Source organism: Phyllostomus discolor, chromosome 12 (assembly GCF_004126475.2).
Source record: "Phyllostomus discolor isolate MPI-MPIP mPhyDis1 chromosome 12, mPhyDis1.pri.v3, whole genome shotgun sequence".
Taxonomy (NCBI): domain Eukaryota; kingdom Metazoa; phylum Chordata; class Mammalia; order Chiroptera; family Phyllostomidae; genus Phyllostomus; species Phyllostomus discolor.
The window spans coordinates 48,578,269-48,597,473 of record NC_040914.2 but is presented as its reverse complement, the minus strand read 5'-3'; the positions used below and the strand labels follow the sequence as shown (position 1 = coordinate 48,597,473).

The 19,205-nt window shown below is 60.0% G+C and overlaps 1 protein-coding gene across 1 annotated transcript; it reads left to right on the top strand.

Annotated features, from left to right (window-relative positions):
• The first annotated feature begins 6,173 nt into the window (after nt 1-6,173).
• Nucleotides 6,174-9,665, top strand: CBLN1 (cerebellin 1 precursor). Its single transcript, XM_028502025.2, has 3 exons — nt 6,174-6,466; nt 6,613-6,732; nt 8,025-9,665. Exons 1-3 carry the CDS (start codon nt 6,203-6,205, stop codon nt 8,220-8,222), a joined length of 582 nt encoding a protein of 193 aa, XP_028357826.1. The 5' UTR covers nt 6,174-6,202; the 3' UTR covers nt 8,223-9,665.
• Nucleotides 9,666-19,205: the final 9,540 nt, after the last annotated feature.

Below are 19,205 nucleotides of genomic sequence, written 5' to 3'. Positions count from 1 at the left end.
CCACAAGCCTTCCTCGGCAGACTTTTCCCGAGGACCCCATCCTGAGAGTGCTCGGGACTGTGGGAAGTCTTTAAACAATTACCAGTGAGGGCCAGATCCCAGAAATTTCCCGAAGATCCCCCTGGAATGTGCTGATCACGTCCTAACGGCAAACCCCAGCCACCCACAGAGCATGGCAACACTCACCACTCCTTTGAAAACTGTCCCGTGCCCTCCAGGGTACACAGAGCTGAAATCGCTGTTGGAATGCCCCCTAGTCTATGCAGTCCCCACGTGTGTGTACTTTCTGTGCTTCTTCTGGTTGTAAGGCCAACGCAGGCAGATCCAGAGGACAACTGAAGCCCCTGCCATAAGAACATAGAGCACCACTGCCGAATGCGGTGCTTCTCCCTAGTAGAACCGGAAGAGCCTCGGATGGCGTTCCCCTGGTTGGCCTCGGGGACCCCCACTACACAGAGCCGTCGCGGAGGCAGCGAGCGTGCGTGCGTGATGCGTCTTCGCGGAAGCTCCAGGCCCTGAAGCGGCAGCGTGCGCCCTGCAGGCGCCTGATCAACGCGTGCTGAGCTGGCTGAACCCCGGTCTGTCCCCACAGTCAACCACCCCAAAAGCACGCACATAATTACTTCTTGGAGACATTCCAGCTACTGTTTGATGCTGCCTAGGTGGTTCTTGCTCTCAAGAGCAGCTCTGTAGGATTGTTATGTGGTTTTTTTTTTGCCTTTGACCTTAACATCATCAACTTGAATAACAGCTTCATATGAATTTCTACCAGCGCACCCCGCAGCAGGGGCTGGCGCCGTTTCGAAACCAGTGCCAGGATCTCTCAATTTAGGAGACGCGCAGTCTCTCCTTCCGAACAGAGGCTGAGGAGATGCATAATTTGGTATTAGCATAAGAACTAAAGACATTTTGAACATATTATTTGATTTTTTTTAAGAACAAGGGTTTGGCCCTGGCTGGTGTAGCTCAGTGGATTGAGCGCAGGCTGCGAACCAAAGTGTTGCAGGTTCGATTCCCAGTCAGGGCACATGCCTGGGTTGCAGGCCATAACCCCCAGCAACTGCACATTGATGTCTCTCTCTCTCTCTCTCTCTTTCTCCCTCCCTTCCCTCTCTAAAAATAAACGAATAAAATCTTTTAAAAAAGAACAAGGGTTTTTTTTTAAAGAATTTAAATGTTTACCACAAACCAGGTCTTCTTTCAAAAGTGACCCTGCGGCTTCCTGTATTTAATAAAAGTGCCCACTTACAAAGTAGTTTGGCAACGTATGTTTCAAACTTAAACAGCAACAATGTGGCATTGAAATGAATCTCAGTACGCAAAAAAAAAACAAAACCCACAAACCACTAAGGAAGACCAAGGTTTTGGTGAATGTTAAATTATTTCATATTTTGCACAGCTTAGAATCATTCTTATACATTACAGTTTAGATTTCAGCATTAATCTAAAATGACCTCGAACCTTGAAACCCGAAATGTAACGCTCTCCAGAACGGGATGGCCTTTCTCTTCTGTTTTGTGAGCAAATGAACCGAAAACTGGGGCGCGGTCCTGCGTGGGACCCCGACTTGAGGCTGAGCGAGGGGAAATGCCAGTTGAGGTGCAGGGCGCCAGAGAGAGCCCGTTCTGGCTCAGTGAAAGCAGGAGCTCGTTCCGTGTCCCGTGACAAAACATTCCCCCTTTCCTGCAAATGCTCTCTCATCCCAACAACACGGGCCGGTTGGTTTTTTTTCCCCAGGGGGTGGGGTCTGGGGTGGGCGGGGCTTCGGTGAATGTAAGCCACCCTCACTTCTGAAACTGCACTGTGGCGGGGAATTCAGATGCAGCGGCGCTTGGGGCAGTGGGTGGGGGGTATGTGGGAAGCTTTGGCGTCCTCACAAAACATAAGGCCGCATTTGAAACAGGAGGTAAAGGATACAATGGCAACAGCATAAATCCCTTATTTACAATCTCGGAGTTCCCTAAATCCCTGTAACACATGAAGAGTGTCGGATGGACGGTTTTACAGCACTTTACCAACACCTCCAAAGCCTGGAAAGCCTCGGCGAGTTACACCCTATAGCCCTAACTTTCAGAAATGGCCTGGGTCCTTTACCTTTCAGACTTTCTCAAATTTTCATTAATTGGTGAATGATGAGGAATTTCAGGTACCCATCCACAAAGAAATAAACTTTTCACCTTCCTAAGAGCACAAAAAAATGAAAAGAAAAAGTCAATTCCAACAAAATGTCAAAAAATTTTCTTTCTTTTTTTTTTTTACAAAGTAAAACCCTTTAGAATAGGATGTTTACGATCCCTACACTTACCACGTTCTGCCACCCAAGGTGCATTCAGATGTCGAAGGCAAAGCTTCGGTGACACCCATGTTAATGCTAGCCGATTTCCTACTTAGCAGAGGCCTCGGAGCTTCAGAGGACCACGACAAACATGCAGCTCCCCACTGGCCGCTGCATCCGTCTCCGTCGCCCTTCTCTGCGGTGGAGCCCACGGCCGCTGGCCCTCTCTGCGAGCAGGGCTGGAGTGGACCTGCGTCGCTCCTGCCGGCCCCTGCCCAGCCTCCCTGCTGGGGTGTTCTGTGGAGAACTCCCCCGGGCCGGAGCTAACGCCAGCCCTTCTTCTGGAAAAAGACGCGTGGACCCAAGCTCAGTCAGCAGAACTGGCCCACTGGAGGGGCAAATGCCACAGAGCACCCTTGGAAGGACCACCCTGAGGCTGGTGGTGGTGGTGTGGGGAAGTCCTTGTTTTCTGGCTAGGAGTACGCTGGTAGCTAGGAGCTATCATGTAGAAAGAACTTGCTTGAAAATGAATCCCAGACCAGAAAACAGATCCCGATAACCTGGACGGGTGGGCCCAGCCATCCTTTAACTGGCAAAGACCTACCCGTGGGCTTTTTGCATCAACCAGATAAAGTCCTTAATAAACCAGCGTGAACTGCTTCTGTCACTTGCGGCCAAAACAGCCCAGAGTCTAACGACATGGCAGCACTAAAAATAAACGTGACTGCCTCCAGGGCTCCTAATGGGTTCTCCTCCCTGGATGCAGCACCTCACGGAAGCCTCGCCATTCAGAAACGCGCGTATCTCTCAGCATTAAATTCACATTTGTTATTTTTTGAACACGTACTATGTGGAGGAGAGATGGTGCATGCCCAGGTTGGGAGAGAGTGGCCGGGGAGGTCTCACCTCTGTGAGAGGAACGCGGGGGTACGTATCTCAGCCACACACTAGATAGCCATCAGATGAAAGAGTATGCGGTACCCAGTCCCGGATGATAGACAGAAGGCTCTTGAAAGAGCCCAGATCAGAGATGATGAACCCCAAACAGGTGGTGGTATGAGAATGGCTCAAACAATAGGGCACAGAGATGCAGTCCAGTGAGATGTGGCTGGGAGGGGTTGGGGGCGCTAGCTGGGTGCAGCTGTTGCCACTGAGAAAGAGAAGGAGAGAGAGGGAGCAGGCAAAGTACGGGCTAGTTAAACAGGCTTGCAGAATATACGAGTATCAGCCAAGAGGTCCAGCGGGCCCTTAGAATGGGGGTCTGGGCTGCAGAGAGGCTGAGGCTGGAAATACCAGATGAAGAACCCCGGGGTACACACAGCAGTTCAGGCTCCCGCACTGCCCTCCCGGGCCTCACTGTGGGGAGAAGGGGAGGGGGCTGGCTACAACGCCCCGATGTAATCTTGGGCCTGCTGGCGAGCTCCACGAAATCAGGCTGCAGGGAGGGTTGCGGCGGGGCGGGAGGCTCAGCAAATATTTGGAAGGTCAGACTGCGTGCAGCCAGGGCACTGAGAGCACGCAGCGGGCTCCGGGAGTGTGTCTCCGGGTGCCCTCCCCGGTGACAGCCGCCAGACTCGGCTGCAACACTGGGCACAGCCTCATTACTCAGCCTTCACCTCTTAAATTAGTTCGTGCTCTCACCTTAGGTGTCATCGCGGCTGGCAACGCTTTCTGGAGATGTCTCAGAAAGACGAGTTGAAAAATATTTTTGTGTCACTGTAATTTAATGTAAAATTCCTGCCCCGTCCCTTTCTCCTGGCCAAACCCACTGACCGCAGCAGGTCACCGCACGGAGAACGGGGGCGGGGTCAGAGATGGGGTTCCCCACCCCCTGCACCAAGTAACTCTTTAAAAACCTATCAAAGTCTCCAAGTAACAAAGGGCGTTGAGAGCGGAAAGGCGTGGCTGTTGGCGACTGCAAGGCAGGTCTCCCGGCTTGGGCGCGAGCGTACCCTAGGGGGCGGCAGACGCTCGGAGGATGAGAAGAGGTGCAGTCCTTCCACGCCCACATTTTTCTCCAGATCCCCGGGCTCGCGCCTGGCCGCCACCAGCCACACATCTGCTCTGGCTCCGCTGAGCACGCAGGTTCAAGGTCGCGCGGCCGCGACCAGAGCGCCACGGGCGGGGCGGACAGCATCCCAACCAGCCTCTGCTTGGCGTCCGCAGCCGGCGCTTTTGCTTTGGACTTGACTGAGAGGCCCACTTACTCTCCCTCCGCGTCAACTGCCCGCATTCATCCTTCACGGTCTCCGCCTTCCCGCACCCCAGGCTTCCCCTGCCCATCTCCGCAGCTCCCCTCTCCGGCCACTCGGCAAGGCAGTAGTTTTACGTTCATGTCTGTGACTGTAATGCGTGTGTGGGTGTGTGTGTGTGTGAACTTGGAAGTCAATGCCTGACTCAGCAATTCATTCAGGGTCAAAATTACCCTTGCAAAATCGCCCACGAATCCCAAGATTTCGTGTCTACACTCAGGGCAAAGATGTGCAGGTACCCGTGGGTGAGACATCCTATAAAAGTGCATACTAAATAAAAAACAAGGAAGCAAAGCAGACTTTCAGCGCAAGAGAAAGCGGTATCTGGTAAGAGAGCCCGCGTGCGCCCCCAAGGTACTTGTTCCTGCTTCGCGCGGTGGACTGGAGGCGGCTCGAGGGCAGGCCTCGTCTGATTGTGCCCCCTCCGCAGCCTCAGCGCGCGCCCCAGCGCCGGGCACTTGGTTCGTGCTCAGTGATCTGGCCTAAATAAATGAACCAAGGAATGAATGAGTGCGCGCTCGATCCAACTCCGTGCCCGCAGAGAAGGCGCTTGGAGAGGAGAACGAGGGCGGCGGGTCCAGTCCCCATCCTCGTGGCTGCGGGACGGGCAAGGTGAGCGCGGAGACACTGGCCTCGAGTTCCGGCCAAGCCCACTCCGGGCGGCAGCACGTGTGCCTCCCCCGGAGCCCACGGCGCACGCCCCGCCCCTCCCCTCCCCGCCTTGAACGCACGCGCCCTGCAGTCCGTCACCCCTTTAGCCCGCACCCCGAGGTTCGCCCGCACGCCGGCTGCCCCTCGCGCCTGCGCCCGCTGGGGGGCGCTCTCCTCCGCCCGGTGCGCCCACACCGGGCGCCGCAAGCCCCTGCGTTTCTACTCCCGACCCTGGGCGCATGCACCGCCTACCTGCGGGCAGAAGAGGGAGGCGGGCGAAATGGCTGAGGGGCTGAAGGAGACCGTTGCCGGAGGCAGAAGGCGAGAGAGTGAGCGGCCGCGGCGGGTGGGGCGGGAGGGCGCGGGCATGCGCGCACCCGCGCGCGCGCGCGGCCCCGACCCTCGCTCCGTCAGTCGACTCCGGGCCAGAGCCCAACCCTGCTGCCGCGCGCCGCCCGCCTCGCAGAGCCTAATAACAACGGCGCCCGGGGTCAGGTGGCCGCGCGCGGACAGCGTCGCCATTGGCCAGGCGGGGAGCGCGGCGCGTCAGGATTGGCTAGGGGGTGGAGCCTAGGCCGGGGCCGGGGCGGGGCTGTAGAGGGAGGCGGGCAGGGAGGTGACGGGGGCGGGGCCAGGCCGCGGTCCGCGCCTTTGTGCCCGGCGCGCGCTCTCCGCCCGTTCCGGCTGCAGCGCCGGCTGCATCAATAATTCAGAGCGGCGGCGGCGGCGCCAGCGGCGGGTGCGGGCAGGAAGCAGCGGAAGCAGCGAGGACCGAGCGGCAGCGGCTATGCATCCAAGTGCGGCTGGGCAGCCGCGGCTCCCCTGAGGCCCGGGTGGGGCTCCGGGAGCATCTCGCGGGGGGCACGCCTGCCCGGGAGTGCAAGGAAGAGCAGCAGTGTCCAGAGCGGCGTCGGCGGATCTGCGCGCGGAGCTGAGGAGGGGGCTCCCGAGCGGGGCTGGGGCGGGGGGGCGGCTGGCGCAGGCAGCCCCCGGGGTGGGGGGCGGGGTGGGCGCCGGCGCCGCGATGCTGGGCATCGTGGAGCTGCTGCTGCTTGGGGCGGTGTGGCTGGCGGGCCCGGCCCGGGGGCAGAATGAGACGGAGCCCATCGTGCTGGAGGGCAAGTGCCTGGTGGTGTGCGACTCCAACCCCACGTCCGATCCCACGGGCACAGCGCTGGGCATCTCTGTGCGCTCTGGCAGCGCCAAGGTGGCTTTCTCTGCCATCAGAAGCACCAACCACGAGCCGTCCGAGATGAGTAATCGCACCATGATCATCTACTTCGACCAGGTGAGCGCTCCCTGAGGACGGGACTGGTAGAGGGTAGGGAAGAAGTGGAAGGTAGATGCCCGAGATTCCCCAAGGGCTCTGCGGAGGCGCGTGGCAAGAGGTCAGACTGACTCTTGCCCGCTCCCTCCCCGCCCCTCGCGTTCTAGGTGCTGGTGAACATCGGCAACAACTTCGATTCAGAACGCAGCACTTTCATCGCCCCGCGCAAAGGGATCTACAGTTTCAACTTCCACGTGGTCAAAGTCTACAACAGACAGACCATCCAGGTCAGCCGCAGCTTCGGGGTCGGGTCTGGCGCCGGGACGGGGGCTCCTGGCCGCGGGAGTGAGGGGCCCGTGTCGGGGTGGGAGAGAGAAGGGGCAGCTGCGTGTGCGCCGGCTGCTCGGAGGGACGAGTAGCAGGGCCTCATGCGTCTGTGGCTTGGGCCGTCCCTCTCTTCTCCTGTCGTCTGCTTCTGGGACCTAGCCTCCTCCCCAAAGACAGTGTTTCCCTCCGTCAGCTGCGCCCCTCCGAAGGGGTTCCCACGCTTTGCAAGGAGACTCCAGGGATTTCCCCGCAGAGGTTGCTGCTAGCACCACGGACAGTTCCCACTCCCGTGAGATTTCCCTGACCCCCGCCTGGAGCCCCGCGGACAGTATCCCTGACCCCTTGTTCCTGCTCCGAAACCGGCCAGACGCCTTTGCGCTAGCTTTCGGCACCACGCTCAAGGGGGCCTCCCGCGTTCCTGTGCGGACCCGCTCTGGGGCTCGGAACTAGCCGCGTCCCTCAGAGCCCTGGCGGGCGAAGGGTGGAGAGAGAAGGGAAGGAGCGCAGCGCCACTCCTTCCTGGCTCCAGTCTCGCCCCGGCCGGCTCTCACAGACTTCCTGGGTTCCCAAAGGTGTCCAGGGCTCCTTTGGGCTGAGAGAGAAGGTGGACCGCGCCGCTGGGCACGCGTGCGGGGCCTTTGGCTGCCGAGGCTCCCGCAAGGGCAAACCCCGGCGGTGGGTGGCGAGAGCGGCTGGAGCCGGATGGGAATCCAGCCTGGGGTTTGGGCACGAAGCACAGAATGGAGCTCTGCGCGAGATTTCTCTTCAGCCCGAAGCCTTGCGCGGTTTCTCCACTGTCTCCACGGCGTGCAGCCAGGCAGCCAGGGCCGGGGGGAACCAGGATTTTTGTTTGTTTTTCCCAGAGGGCCAAGCGCAGAGTTGTCTGAGTTTCCCTTTGAGCCTTAGGAATGGGCGGAGGGAAGGGGACTAAAGTCTTCAGGCACTTATGCCACCTATGTATCCCTTAAACCGGATGCAAGCGCACCCTCGGATTTCGCCGGGCTGCTCAGGAAATGAAGGCGACTTGGCTAGGGGGCACACCCTTCCTCTCACCCAGATGGGCACCCTTTGCCCCCATTAGGCCCCCAGCAGTAATCCGGCAAAGCCCCTCTTCTCCCCGCCCCCGCCCCCGCCCGGCACCCTGCGCTTCCAGGCCTTTCCGCGGTTAGCCGCAGCGCGGAGGTTCGAGTCTCCACCGCCGCGTCGGTGCCGCCTGGGCTGCAACTCTGAAGCGGGCTTTTCTCCCCCTCAGGTGAGCCTTATGCTAAACGGGTGGCCGGTGATCTCCGCTTTCGCCGGTGACCAGGACGTGACCCGGGAGGCCGCCAGCAACGGAGTCCTCATCCAGATGGAGAAAGGCGACAGAGCATACCTCAAGCTGGAGCGGGGGAACTTGATGGGAGGCTGGAAGTACTCCACCTTCTCCGGATTCCTCGTGTTTCCCCTCTGACGGGCTCATCTCCCACCCGGCATGGAGACGGGGAGAGGGCCAGCAGGCAGGAGGGGGCATGAGCCAGAGGCTGACTTGGAGAGGACCAGAAAGCAGCAGGACCTGAAACCTCCCACACGTGTCCCCCACCCCCACCGCATCGGGGTGAAAAGCGGGCACTCAGAAGGGCGGGCGGACGGACGCTCGTCCGTTCCCTCATTAGAAGGAGATTCCACTTAAGCTCTGCGCACTCCCATTTCCAAAACTCAGCTCACCTCCCCCGTCCCAGCTGCAGTCAAGAAGGAAGAGACACAGCCTCATCCTTGTTTCTTATCCCAAGTTCCTGTTCCCTGCGGTTTATAGAGAAGAAACTTTGTATTTCACTGTGTAGTGTGAAATATCCCCCTCTGAGGTCCCCTGCTGACATCTAATGCGCCCCTCCCCCATTTTAGTCGACAGGGGGTAAGTTTCTATTTTCTTCTCTTTTTTTTTTGATGGGGGAGGCAGTTTTAATTTGGCAAGTATTGCTCTCCGTAAAAACACCGCTCAAGAGTTAATTCGCTGAAGATACTTTGTGTCCTTGGCTGCCTGTTAGCAGAGAAAGGACTCCCACCTTCGTGGTGACTGGTTTAAAAATATATATATATATAAAATATATATCATTTGTACACGAAGATCTCCCCAGTGGACACTGGCTGTATTTCCGTGTTTCTATGCCCTATTCGGAGTGATCGTGAAATCCAAGGCTGCTCCATGCCCTGACGCTTGTCAACGCCCTCGTGTTCCGTGGCTCCAATAACCACCGCCAGGAGGTTCTTCCGGACGCTCCCTCGTCCTCTGTAACATACGTGTGAATAGCCAAGATTTACATTTGCTTTAATCCAATAAAGTTGGAGTGGGACTTTTATTTATTTATTTTTTTTCTGAAACCGCTTTCTTCCCCAGCTGCGAGGTTGGAGGGCCCGGGTGCGAAAGGGAGAGCTTCCGAGTGTGGGAGACCGGCTAGCCTGCGACCCGAGCGCAAAGCCGCCGGGGCTCCAGCCTTCGCCGGGCTTGGCGCCAGCGCCCCGCACTCTCCTGTGCTCCCCGCTTTGGCGCAGACCTAAGAAGTTTGACCGAAACCTCACTAGGCCAGGCGGGGTCGCCGGCCCGGAAGCAAAGTTTGGGGTTTTCAAAGTCCCCACGCATCAGGAACAACCCCGGTGAGAGGAGTTGACGCCGGTGTGCGCGGAGCGGCGCGCTCCCCACGCCTCTGCCCCCCGGGTGCCTCCGCCGCGCGCTCCTCGGTTCCCGAAGCCGCGTTTTCGTCCCACCGCTCTGAATCCCGGGTCTGCCCTCTGTATTACTCGAGCGCCCAGGAGTGGCGCTCCTCGCGGGACTTGTGATCAAGAGGTTCGTCCAGGAGTGTTGATTGTATCGGAACATAATGTGAAAGCAAAATTGAAATAAACGACACCGTTTTAAGTCTGGAAGTCTGACCCAGTCGCTTCGACAACGGGGAGGTCGGGCGCGGGAAAGGGGGTGGGCGGCCAAGAGCCTTGGGGTGGGACCCTTGGCTCGAATGGGACCCTCTGGCTCCGCTCCTTCTAGAGGCTTATTTCTCCTGGCCCAGTATTCGGGGCTGAAGGTAATTAGCTCCTGGGGGGTGGGGGGGAGGGGAAATGAGTAAGAGCATAATAAGCAGCGTATCTCGAGTCTTTTCCTGCAGCTACTCTGACTGAGGGATTCACTGAGCAAGCCGCCATCCTTGGAACTCGGGCCCTGCGTCTCCTCCGCGCGCACAGCCCCGGCCGCGTCCCCAGCCGCCGCCCCGCAGCCCCGGCGCGCCGGCCCAGGGGGGATCAGTGGGGACTTCGGAAGTGGGCAGTGGGCCCGAGTGCTTTTGTCTCCCCGCCTCTCAGCTCCCCTCCCCGCGAGCCAGTTGCCAGGGAAGCCAAGGTGAGGTGGAGTAGCGGCCCAAGAGGGCTTTATTTTTAAAACGATTCTTTTTAAAAAGAGACACTTAACAATATTTCCTCCGCGTTCTTCCGGTTGGAGGAGAGGTGGGAGGAGCCGGAGGGGCTGCAGCAGAACTGGCCCGACCCAGCCGCTCTGCTCGCCCGAAGCCAGCCCGCCAGCCACGCACCACGTCGCAGGTGCCCTCCGCGGAGCGACTGCAGCCGCCGCCCAAGGAGGCTGCGCCCAGAAGGCGCCTGGAGCTCGCTGGGCGGGCGGGGAGTCACCTCTCTTCCTGTGGAGGAGATCAGCTGGGTGACTGTGACAAGTGCCCTCTCCAGCCCCAGGTGTATGAAGACAGAGATCTGAGCATCTCCAAGAGTCCCTCCTGCTCCGAGGTCCCAGCCGTCCTCTGGTCCCTCACTGGGGGGCCCTCAGCTCTTCTGCCTGGGTTTCGTGCGTCCTGGCCACGCGCGCTCCCGGCTCCTGAACGCGGGGCCTGAGCCCGGGCAGGAGGCCAAGGGGAAGCCTGTGCGCCCCCCCACCCCCGCCAGGCACTGACGCGCCCTGTGAGTCCCTGCTCTGGGGCCTGGGAGTGAACACAGGGGCGGGCAGGGGCCCAGGTGGGACAGAGAGGGGAGGGTGACCCCTTGATTCTGCTCTGGCTCCAGGTGGGTTTGGGAAGCCCTGCTCTCCCAAACCTCTGACCTGGGCTCCAGCGCCTCCTGCTACCTGCTCCTTCATTCAAGGTACCCATCTCCATCACCGTCTTCACGCATCTGCCCCTGCTGCTTCCTTGCTTCAAGTTGAAGTGCACTTTCTCTCTGCTTTGCAAAATCCCAATCTTTCTGGGGATCTAAGCCGTTCAACTAACAAGCTGCCGGCTGCGGGAAGTGGGCCCATCTGGGGGTCAGGGCAGGGGCTGCTTCCCTAAGCTCCGCCCCTCCTCCCCATGGGGTGAGGCCGTCTCTCCGCTCCGCAGTGGGTCCCTCGGGGTGGTGGCTGCCCACGCCAGCGAGTGCCCGGAAGAGCTAAGCCGGCACTCCTGGCCCAGAGGGCTCTGAGGAAGTGTGGGGTTCTCCACTCCTGGCCTGCCCTCGCGCTCAGGTCCGAGCTTCCCGTGAGCCTGGGTGGGGCTCTTTCTGGGGACCTGGAGGTTAGAGGCCTCTCTGGGCCCCGGCTTGTAGCGGCTGAGCCACCTGCCTCGGTGGCGCAGAGGTGGGGACAGTGGTTGCATCTGCCAGAGGCAGATGAGTCGGCCTTCGTCTGACAACCGTGGTCCAGCTGGCGTGCTGGGGATCGGGAGGGAGAGAGGAAAGGGGGCGTCCTGAAACCTGCACCTCACCAATGGCTTCCTTTAGTTTCTAGAACCCTCTGGGCCGTTGCAGGTCTGGGCCCTGCCTCCTACTTTCATCTCAAATAAATTCAACCACATGGAGCCTTTAGGGGTTCCGAGACCACCCCCTCACTCAGCCTCACCCTCAGTCTGAAAGACTCCTCCCCTGCCCAGGTCACCTTGGTTACTTCCTTTTCTCCTGCCTCAAGAGTAAATGTCACCTCCTCCAGGAAGCCTTCCTTGCTCCCTATACAAATAGTGGTTACCCCTTCCTAGTCACCCTCTTTGAGGCATGGTCTCTCTTACCACACTGCCTCCTCTCCCCCGTTCTCTGAGGCCAGAGGCTCTGTTCGCTCCTCCTGGGGTGGGGGTGGAGGTGGGGGTAGGGGTAGGGGTGGGGTGGAGGGATAATATCCAGGAGGTTTCTAGGACCCAAGGAGCCCAGACCTGAGCTCTAGGCCTAGGTTTTCCACGAGACGCACTGTGCTTCTGGGTGCTGCGGGGCCATCGCTGGATCCTCGACGCGGGGCCAGGTCACTGTCGGCCCTGCCGTCTGCGGAGCAGCCCCGCTCCTGTGCGGCCCCCTCGCCGACTCTCCCTCCCCCACTGCAGCTCCCACTTTCAGCCGAGCTGAGAGTGCGCCCCCCAGGCTGTGCGGGAGCGCGGGTGCCGGCAGCCCGGAGGACGGGCTCCTAATGAGGGCATAATGACCCAGATGGGGAGGGAGCCTCACCCGCTCCCTTAGTTGTTGCCTTAATGGGGTGGCGATGGGGGAGAATGCGGGGAGGGGCGAGGAGGCAGGAGGGTTCCGTGGGTGCTGGGTGCTGGGCCGGGGCCTGAGGCCTCCGTGCACGCAGGGGAGAGCGGGGAGACCCCGAGGTCCTGGGCTGGAAGGCGTCTGGGGTTTCCTCCGTTGGCAATCCCCCATCGAGACGTCCCAGACTCTCGGCCGCCCCCTCCCGTTCCCTGCCCCCCTCCCAGCTTGCGCTCCACCCGCCCTGGTCACTGCCACTGGCTTTTGCACAAAAGAGAGAAAGCTGTTCCCTGCCCTGGGGAAGGCAGCGGTGCCCGCACACAGGAGGTCGGTCCGGAGGGAGAGCCGGGCGCTCCCGCCTGTGAGCCACGTCGTGGGGGATGAAAGAGTCCCTGGGGCAATGACAAAGGTCTTCTGTTGGTTCTCTGTGGGTTCGGGGGCGTTCCCTCCGAGCCCAGCTGCTTGCGTGTCCAATGGGGACAAGGATGCCTTCGCCACAGGGCGGCCGTGCAGATCCTGCTAGAAGGTACAGAAAGTGCTCAGCCCGGCCCCACACATAGTAGGTGCTGAATAAATGGTAGCAACAGTGAGGAACAGTGCACATCTGGCCACCCCGCTGTCACAGAAGCAGGACGCAAGGGGACACATAACAGACGGGGAAGCTGGAGCCAGAGACGGGGGAGAGACAGAGAGCCAGGGAGAGAGAGGTGGAGTTCAGAAGGGCATCCTGTGCTTTCTTCCCCTCCCCCAACACTCCCCTCCCCACCCCCACCCCCAGCTCCTCTCCAGAACCCGGGGTTTCACCCCGGAAGCATCTCTGCTCGCCGTTCCTGCTGCTCACACTTCACCGTGGACCCTTGAGGGTGAATGTTCTCTGGGTGTCTGCACGGTCCCCTCTTAGGGCTCGAGCCCCATCTGCCTGTCTGTGCCCCTTCGGAGGGTGAGCCCCGCCGAGGCAGGAGCGGGGACCTCCTCATCCTGCTCCGTCCCGTGCCTCCGGGGTGCCTGGCACAGAGCGGGTGTCCTGCGGTGGCGTCACGCCGCAGCCACACTGCGCCTGGCACCACAGCCGGACGCGGACCCGGCCAGGGAACCTGCCCTTCAGGGGAACTTCCTGGACCGATCCGTGCGTCCCCGCCCCCACCGCTGACAGCAATGCTGAGCGGGAGAACTCCCAGCACCCCCCCCCCCACCCCAGGCAGGGAAACCTGCCCAGGCGCCTGTGCTTGCTCTGCCCTCTTCCCATGTCACTCTGTGCTTGGCCGGTCCCCAGGAGGGCCCAGCCTGGACCCAGGGAGCAGAAGGAGGCCGCTTAGAGGTAGTTAGATGTACGGGCCGGGGTTCCGATCTGTCACTCGGTCTTCTCCCAGCTTGGACGAGGCCGCCTGCACTCCCGGCAGCTGCTAGGAGACCCAGACAGCAGGAGTCAGGGAAGGAGGCTTCCCGGCTGCAGAGGAAGGACTTGGGTCGTGTGGCTGCAGCCCAGGGCCCAGGAAGCCTTTGTTCCTCTTGCCGAACAGTGCGGACGCTCGCCGGGGGAGAAGTGCAGGGGAGGGACGGGGACTGCCCCCGCCCCTTTGACCTCCCTGGCTTCTCTTGGACTCCGCTTGTCTGTCTGTGGGGCCTTCCCTTCCCCCCATCACCCATCAGGGCCTTGGCCTCTGCTGGACCCCCTGACCTCTCCTGTTCAGGTCACAGCCTGAGCCCCCGAGAAGCTCCTCTCCCCACCCGTGCCCAGAGCCTGGTTCCCTGGATGAATGACCGAGTGCGCACACGAGGGGGTGGGCAGATGGGTGGCTGGAGGGCTGGTTGCATCGTGGGCGCCTTTGCCGGTCCCCCTGACGGTGAGCACTTTGGAAGCACCCGCCTGGCTGTCGGCCTTGTCCCAGCTCCGTTCTCAGGGCCCAGCTCGGCTCCTGGAGGGGAGCTGGGAGTGGGCAACGTTTCTTGGATGACTGGGAGGGATGACAGGACTTTGGCACCGGGGCTCCCTGATGGGGAGACTCTGGGATGCAGGCTCCCCAAGTCTGCCCTGCCCCCCGGAACAGCCACGTTTGTTTTAAAACAATGGAGTCGAATGGGAGTGGTCCTTGCAAGCTACTTGCCCCACCCCCACACCCCCTGCCACAAACTGCCAGCTCCTCAGAGGGCAGGGGCCACATTTACTTCCTTTAAAGGGCAGGGGTACCTTTCCCTTCCCCCAGCAGCCTGCATCGGGATTCCGAGCTGGCTGAGTGGTGGGTTCCTGCTGGATCCAGCCCTGAGGCCTGTGGCACCCATCGGCAGGGGGGTGGGGGGGGGGCGCAGAAGGTCTTTCTGTGGTGCCAGCACAGTGGCGAGAGATGCAAACAGCAGCCACACAGTGGCTGGGCCGACGAGGGAGCTGGACTTTCCCCAGCAGACCTGGGCCTGTGGCGGGCCGTGGATGGGGGATCTCCGGGGTTGGGTTCTAGAAAACAGAGTGACCTCTGAAGTCCCTTCGCAGCTTTGGTTCTGCGGCCGACTGTGAACTTGGAACCATCTGAAAAAAAAAAAAAGCCAACCAAGGATTCCCCAACCTTCCCCCTTCCTCCCAGACCCGTGTCCTGCTGGGAGCTCAGCCCCGAGGAGCTCTCTGGAAGGTTCTGCCAGCCAGCAGCAGCCCGCCTCCTCGGGTGAGGCTCCGAGAGCCTGTCTGCCGTCCTCAGAAACGACTGCAGACTGTCAGGGCCAGGTTCAAAGGGGGAGAGGAACTGGCGGACAAAGGAGAGGCCCCGGGCATCTCTTTCTTCCTCATTTGAAAGGCACCTGTGTGCGCTGCCCAGCTCCTGGGCCGGGCAGACTCTCCTTTGTATTTGGAGAGGCTCAAAAATAAACCCCCCAACGTGTGCTTCCGCCGAGCAGCTCGGACGGTTCTATAATGGCCGAGTGGCTCCAAACATGGGACTGAGACGCAGCAGCTGAGGAGCTGCCTGCTATTCCACTACCTCGTCTCGGTCAGCGTTGGTCCATTTAGGTCTCAGCGATGTTGCAAATGATCCCCGCCTCTCTCTCTCTGCCTGTCTCTTCCTCTCTGTTTGGAGTTCACTTCAGGTGGATGGATTGTTTACTTGTCCCGAAGGTGCCGGGGGAGAGGGCGCGTCAGCGGCACCGGTCGGGCCGCGGGGGCAGGCTCGGGCTCAGGCTCATCCGTCACGTGGTGTCTGCCTGTCTGCTGCTTCTCTGCCCTCTCCTCTGGGCTCCCCGAGCTTCCCACGTGGGACTGTGCTTGGCAGGTTTGCGAGCCGGCGGACCTAAATAATCTCCCGCATCAACATGAGTGACGGCGGTGCTCTGGGAGGCTGCGGGCTTGGGGGCTCTTTGCCTGGACTGTCCGAGGCTGTCCTTGGCTGTCACGAGAAGCGGGGGTCCCGGCTGTGGGCGGGAGCACGCCTGTTCCCCCCCCAGGAGCCCCTGCGTGACCGCCAGGGCTCCGTCCCCGCTGGAAGCCTGTGAAAGGCAAGGTTCTCGGGGCAGCAGTTGGGAGCCTTCGTGCCTGGTCCCTGGCACCCTGCCCTCTCACCCCGGGCCGAGGAAAAAGCCAGCCGGTGACTGGCTCTCAGAGCTGTGATGTGAGTCTTCCTTCGGCTCCTCCAAATTCACTGCCCCCCACCCCCCCAGGAGCCACAGAGAGCTTCTCAAACAGAAACCGAGCCCAGAGTCTTCTGCTTACAACCCCCCAGCGATCTGGCGCCGGCTGACCCCGGCCACTCCCCTTCTGTGGCTCCCCTCGCCTGCAGAGTGGCTCGCTCGGGCTTCCATCGGCTCCTAGACTGCTCTCGGCCAGCTCCTGCCTCAGACGCTCTGCACGCGTCCAACCTTTGGGGGTGAGGAGTACCCTCCCCCTTCCGGATGCTTCGTGTGGCTGTGCCCTTCCCCTCCAGGTGCCAGCGGGCCACCCCGGTCTCTCCCCGGGGCCCCGGCCACTCGGGGATGCCACCGGTTGAGCTCTAACGACACGGCTGCCCCCCCCCAGGTGCTCATTTCTCTGTTTGCTCCCTTCTTGACTGTCTCTCCCCCTCCCTAGGGACAGAGATCCGGCCTGGCCTGGGTGTCCCCTTGTCCCCGGAATTTGGAACGGAGCCTGAAATGGCAGGGGCTTGGTTCATGTTTGAATGACCGAGAGGCCCACCAGCCACCCGGTCACGTTCCCTGGAGCACCGGGCTTCGGCCCCTCACAGAACCTCGGTCTGTCGCCTCCTGGGCTGAGCTCAGGGGAGCCATACAACACGCCACCCACCAGGAGCCACGTGCATCCCAGGGGAAGCCCCGAGGTCAAGGATGGGGCTGGACAAGGGGCCGCCACAGGCCCAGTGGATGGGCCTTTGGCTTGTTAAGGTCTGTTGTTAAAATTGCTCAATTCAGCTAGCCACGCCATCGGACTAGGGAAAACTGAAGTGAGCCGTGAAGTATCGAATTTTTCCACTGAAGTTATTCTGCAGAAAACACGCGCAAACAAGAGAACGAGGAGAAAAGGGACCTGGGTCTGGGGCAGAGGGGAAAAGCAGCCCGGATACAGGTCCTGGAACTGCAACTGTGCCTGGAGCCACGGCGGGCCGTGGGTGGGGCCAGAGGGCAGAGGGCAGAGGGCAGGGGGTCGAGGCTGCAGATTCCTAGGCACACAGCAGAAGGCAGCTTCTTGACTCCCCCCAAGACGGGAGAAGGCGGCGCTGGGGCGGGAAGGGCAGCGATGCGAGTCTAACGCTGGTGGAAAGGGACCCGTGTCCTCAGGCGGCAGAACATGCACCGCGGCAATCCCAGGTGGCCTGGAGCTGTCAGTCAAACATCCATTCAGCGACGCTCAGCTCACTCACCGCCTGCAGGCCCCGCCCCAGCTCTGCGCCAGGGGTCCCCCAGAAGAACCCAGGTGGGGAGGGGCCGGCCTCACCCCAGCCCGCTGAGGGGGACGTGGTATGGAGCAGGGTAAGGGACAAGGATGATGAGGGGCTTGGCGGTCTGCTTCACCTGCATCACCCCCTCCCTCCCACTCCACTGGGGCGTCCTCAGGGTCCAGGTCAGTCCCCAGGACCTTTGGCTCCCTCCTCCTTTCTCTGGGTGAGGACAGGCTTTGGGCTCTGCACAACCGGCTCAGAGGGCTGCCTTTGTCACCGTGTCATGATCGGGGCCCTAGACACTCCCCTCAAACTGGCCTTAGCGCCACCTTCCCGAAAGGACATACTGACTCCCACAGTCAAAACACCCGAGGAGGGTGGAGTTCAGGTGCAGCTGAGCCAGGCTGCTTCAACAAGGGCACCGGGCTGCCGCTGTCCATGTCTGGGCTCGCTTCCCAGCCCCCAGAGGCAGCAGTTGACTCCGGCAGACACGCATTTTGCCTGTCTAGCTTCTCACCGCAGCTCCAGAAAACCAACCAACCAACCAACCAACCAACAAAGCTTCCAGAGCTGATGCCGGCTGAATAGACCCAAGTCAGGTGCATTCCCGGAAACAGGCTGTTCGATCCGAGCAATAAGCTGAACTCACGGGCCAGGCAGGCATGGAGCCGGGTCGTGGGTGGGGACGGGGAGAGGCAGCCCGCCCTGGGGGCGGCTGGCACCGGAGAAGGGGGATTGCGTGTGAGGAGAACAAAAGCAGCAGATGTCCATCCAGCACAGCCACTTCCTGGCGGTGTGGCTGGAAGGGAGGGGCGTCCGAGCTCCAGGCTGTGGTTTTCTCGTGGGTCATAGTGCGACGAGCAGTACTGTCCACGTCTGTTAGGACTGACGGGGGAACACCCACGAGGGCGTCAGTGTGAAGGGCGTGGCTACGTGCACAGTAAATAGTGGTTACTATTATTGCTCCCAGGACAATGTTTGCCAATGCCCATGTGCCCCGGTATTGTTATTAAATGATATCACAAAGATCCCTTTTCCATCCAAGAGCACAAACTGCTCGTGGCCTAATAATGCTTATAAGTCTAATAGTCTTTACAAAAGTTCACATGCTGAGTTCACAGACCACACTTGAGTAGCAGTGACATAGGGCCATGTGTATACCACACTTATTCCCCCAAACCAGGGCACGGGTGTGTTGTATGGCCTTGGAATTTTTTGTGGGGGGTGGGGTAGGAGAGAATTTATTGGTGGCTCGAATAATACAAAGGTAAGTATGAGAGAGATTGCTTCAGGCATAATTTGATCGCAAGTATGTAGTCCCTGTTTCTTTCTTTCTGTTCAGATTTTTTTCTTTCCTAACAGTCACAATGTAGCTGCAGAAGCTCCAGCCCTTTCATTGTCTCCACTTTACATCCTCTATCCCAGAAGTCTTTGCAAAATTCTCATGGTATCTCATTGGCTCTGAAGAGATTCCCTCGCCAATCTCTCAATGAGTATTTATGAAAAAGCAATGCAAGCTCTGGTTACTGAGGCCTGAATCTCATCCCCTTTGTGAAGTCAGAGAGAAGTCCCCTTCATTAAAACATCCAGGATTGAGAATGGGTGTTTGTGTGATTTATCGGGAGGAGGTAACAAACCTATCAAAAGGAAAGATGCTTCAGGCACTTCCTGGCTCACATGTCCCGTGACCCCACAGAGACAGGTCAGGACAAAATAGCAATCAAAGGCGCAGGCGTTTGGGGCAACTTGACCATGTTCAAGTTCTGGTTCTAACAGTCATGCGACCTGGGTGAGTGGAAAGCGTCTCTGAGCTCTGAGCTTTATAGAAAAGGGATAATAGAAACCTACTTCTTCGGGAGGACCCATTCATTCATGAGAAATAACTACGGAGCCCCCAGCAGGAGCCGGACCCAGCTCCAGGTGCTGGAGCTACAACAGCATGAACTGAAACGGCCCGCCCCGCTCCCCAGGGAGTAGGCACGCCTTTGTGCAATCACGGCAATGAGGGCCGCAGAGCAACTGTCTGCCGCGGAGAGAACCACAGAGTGAAGAGCATCCCAGGCAGAAGGCACAGCATGTGCAAAGCACGGTCTGTGCGAACGCCGGGGTTGGGGAGCAAAGGGGGTCAG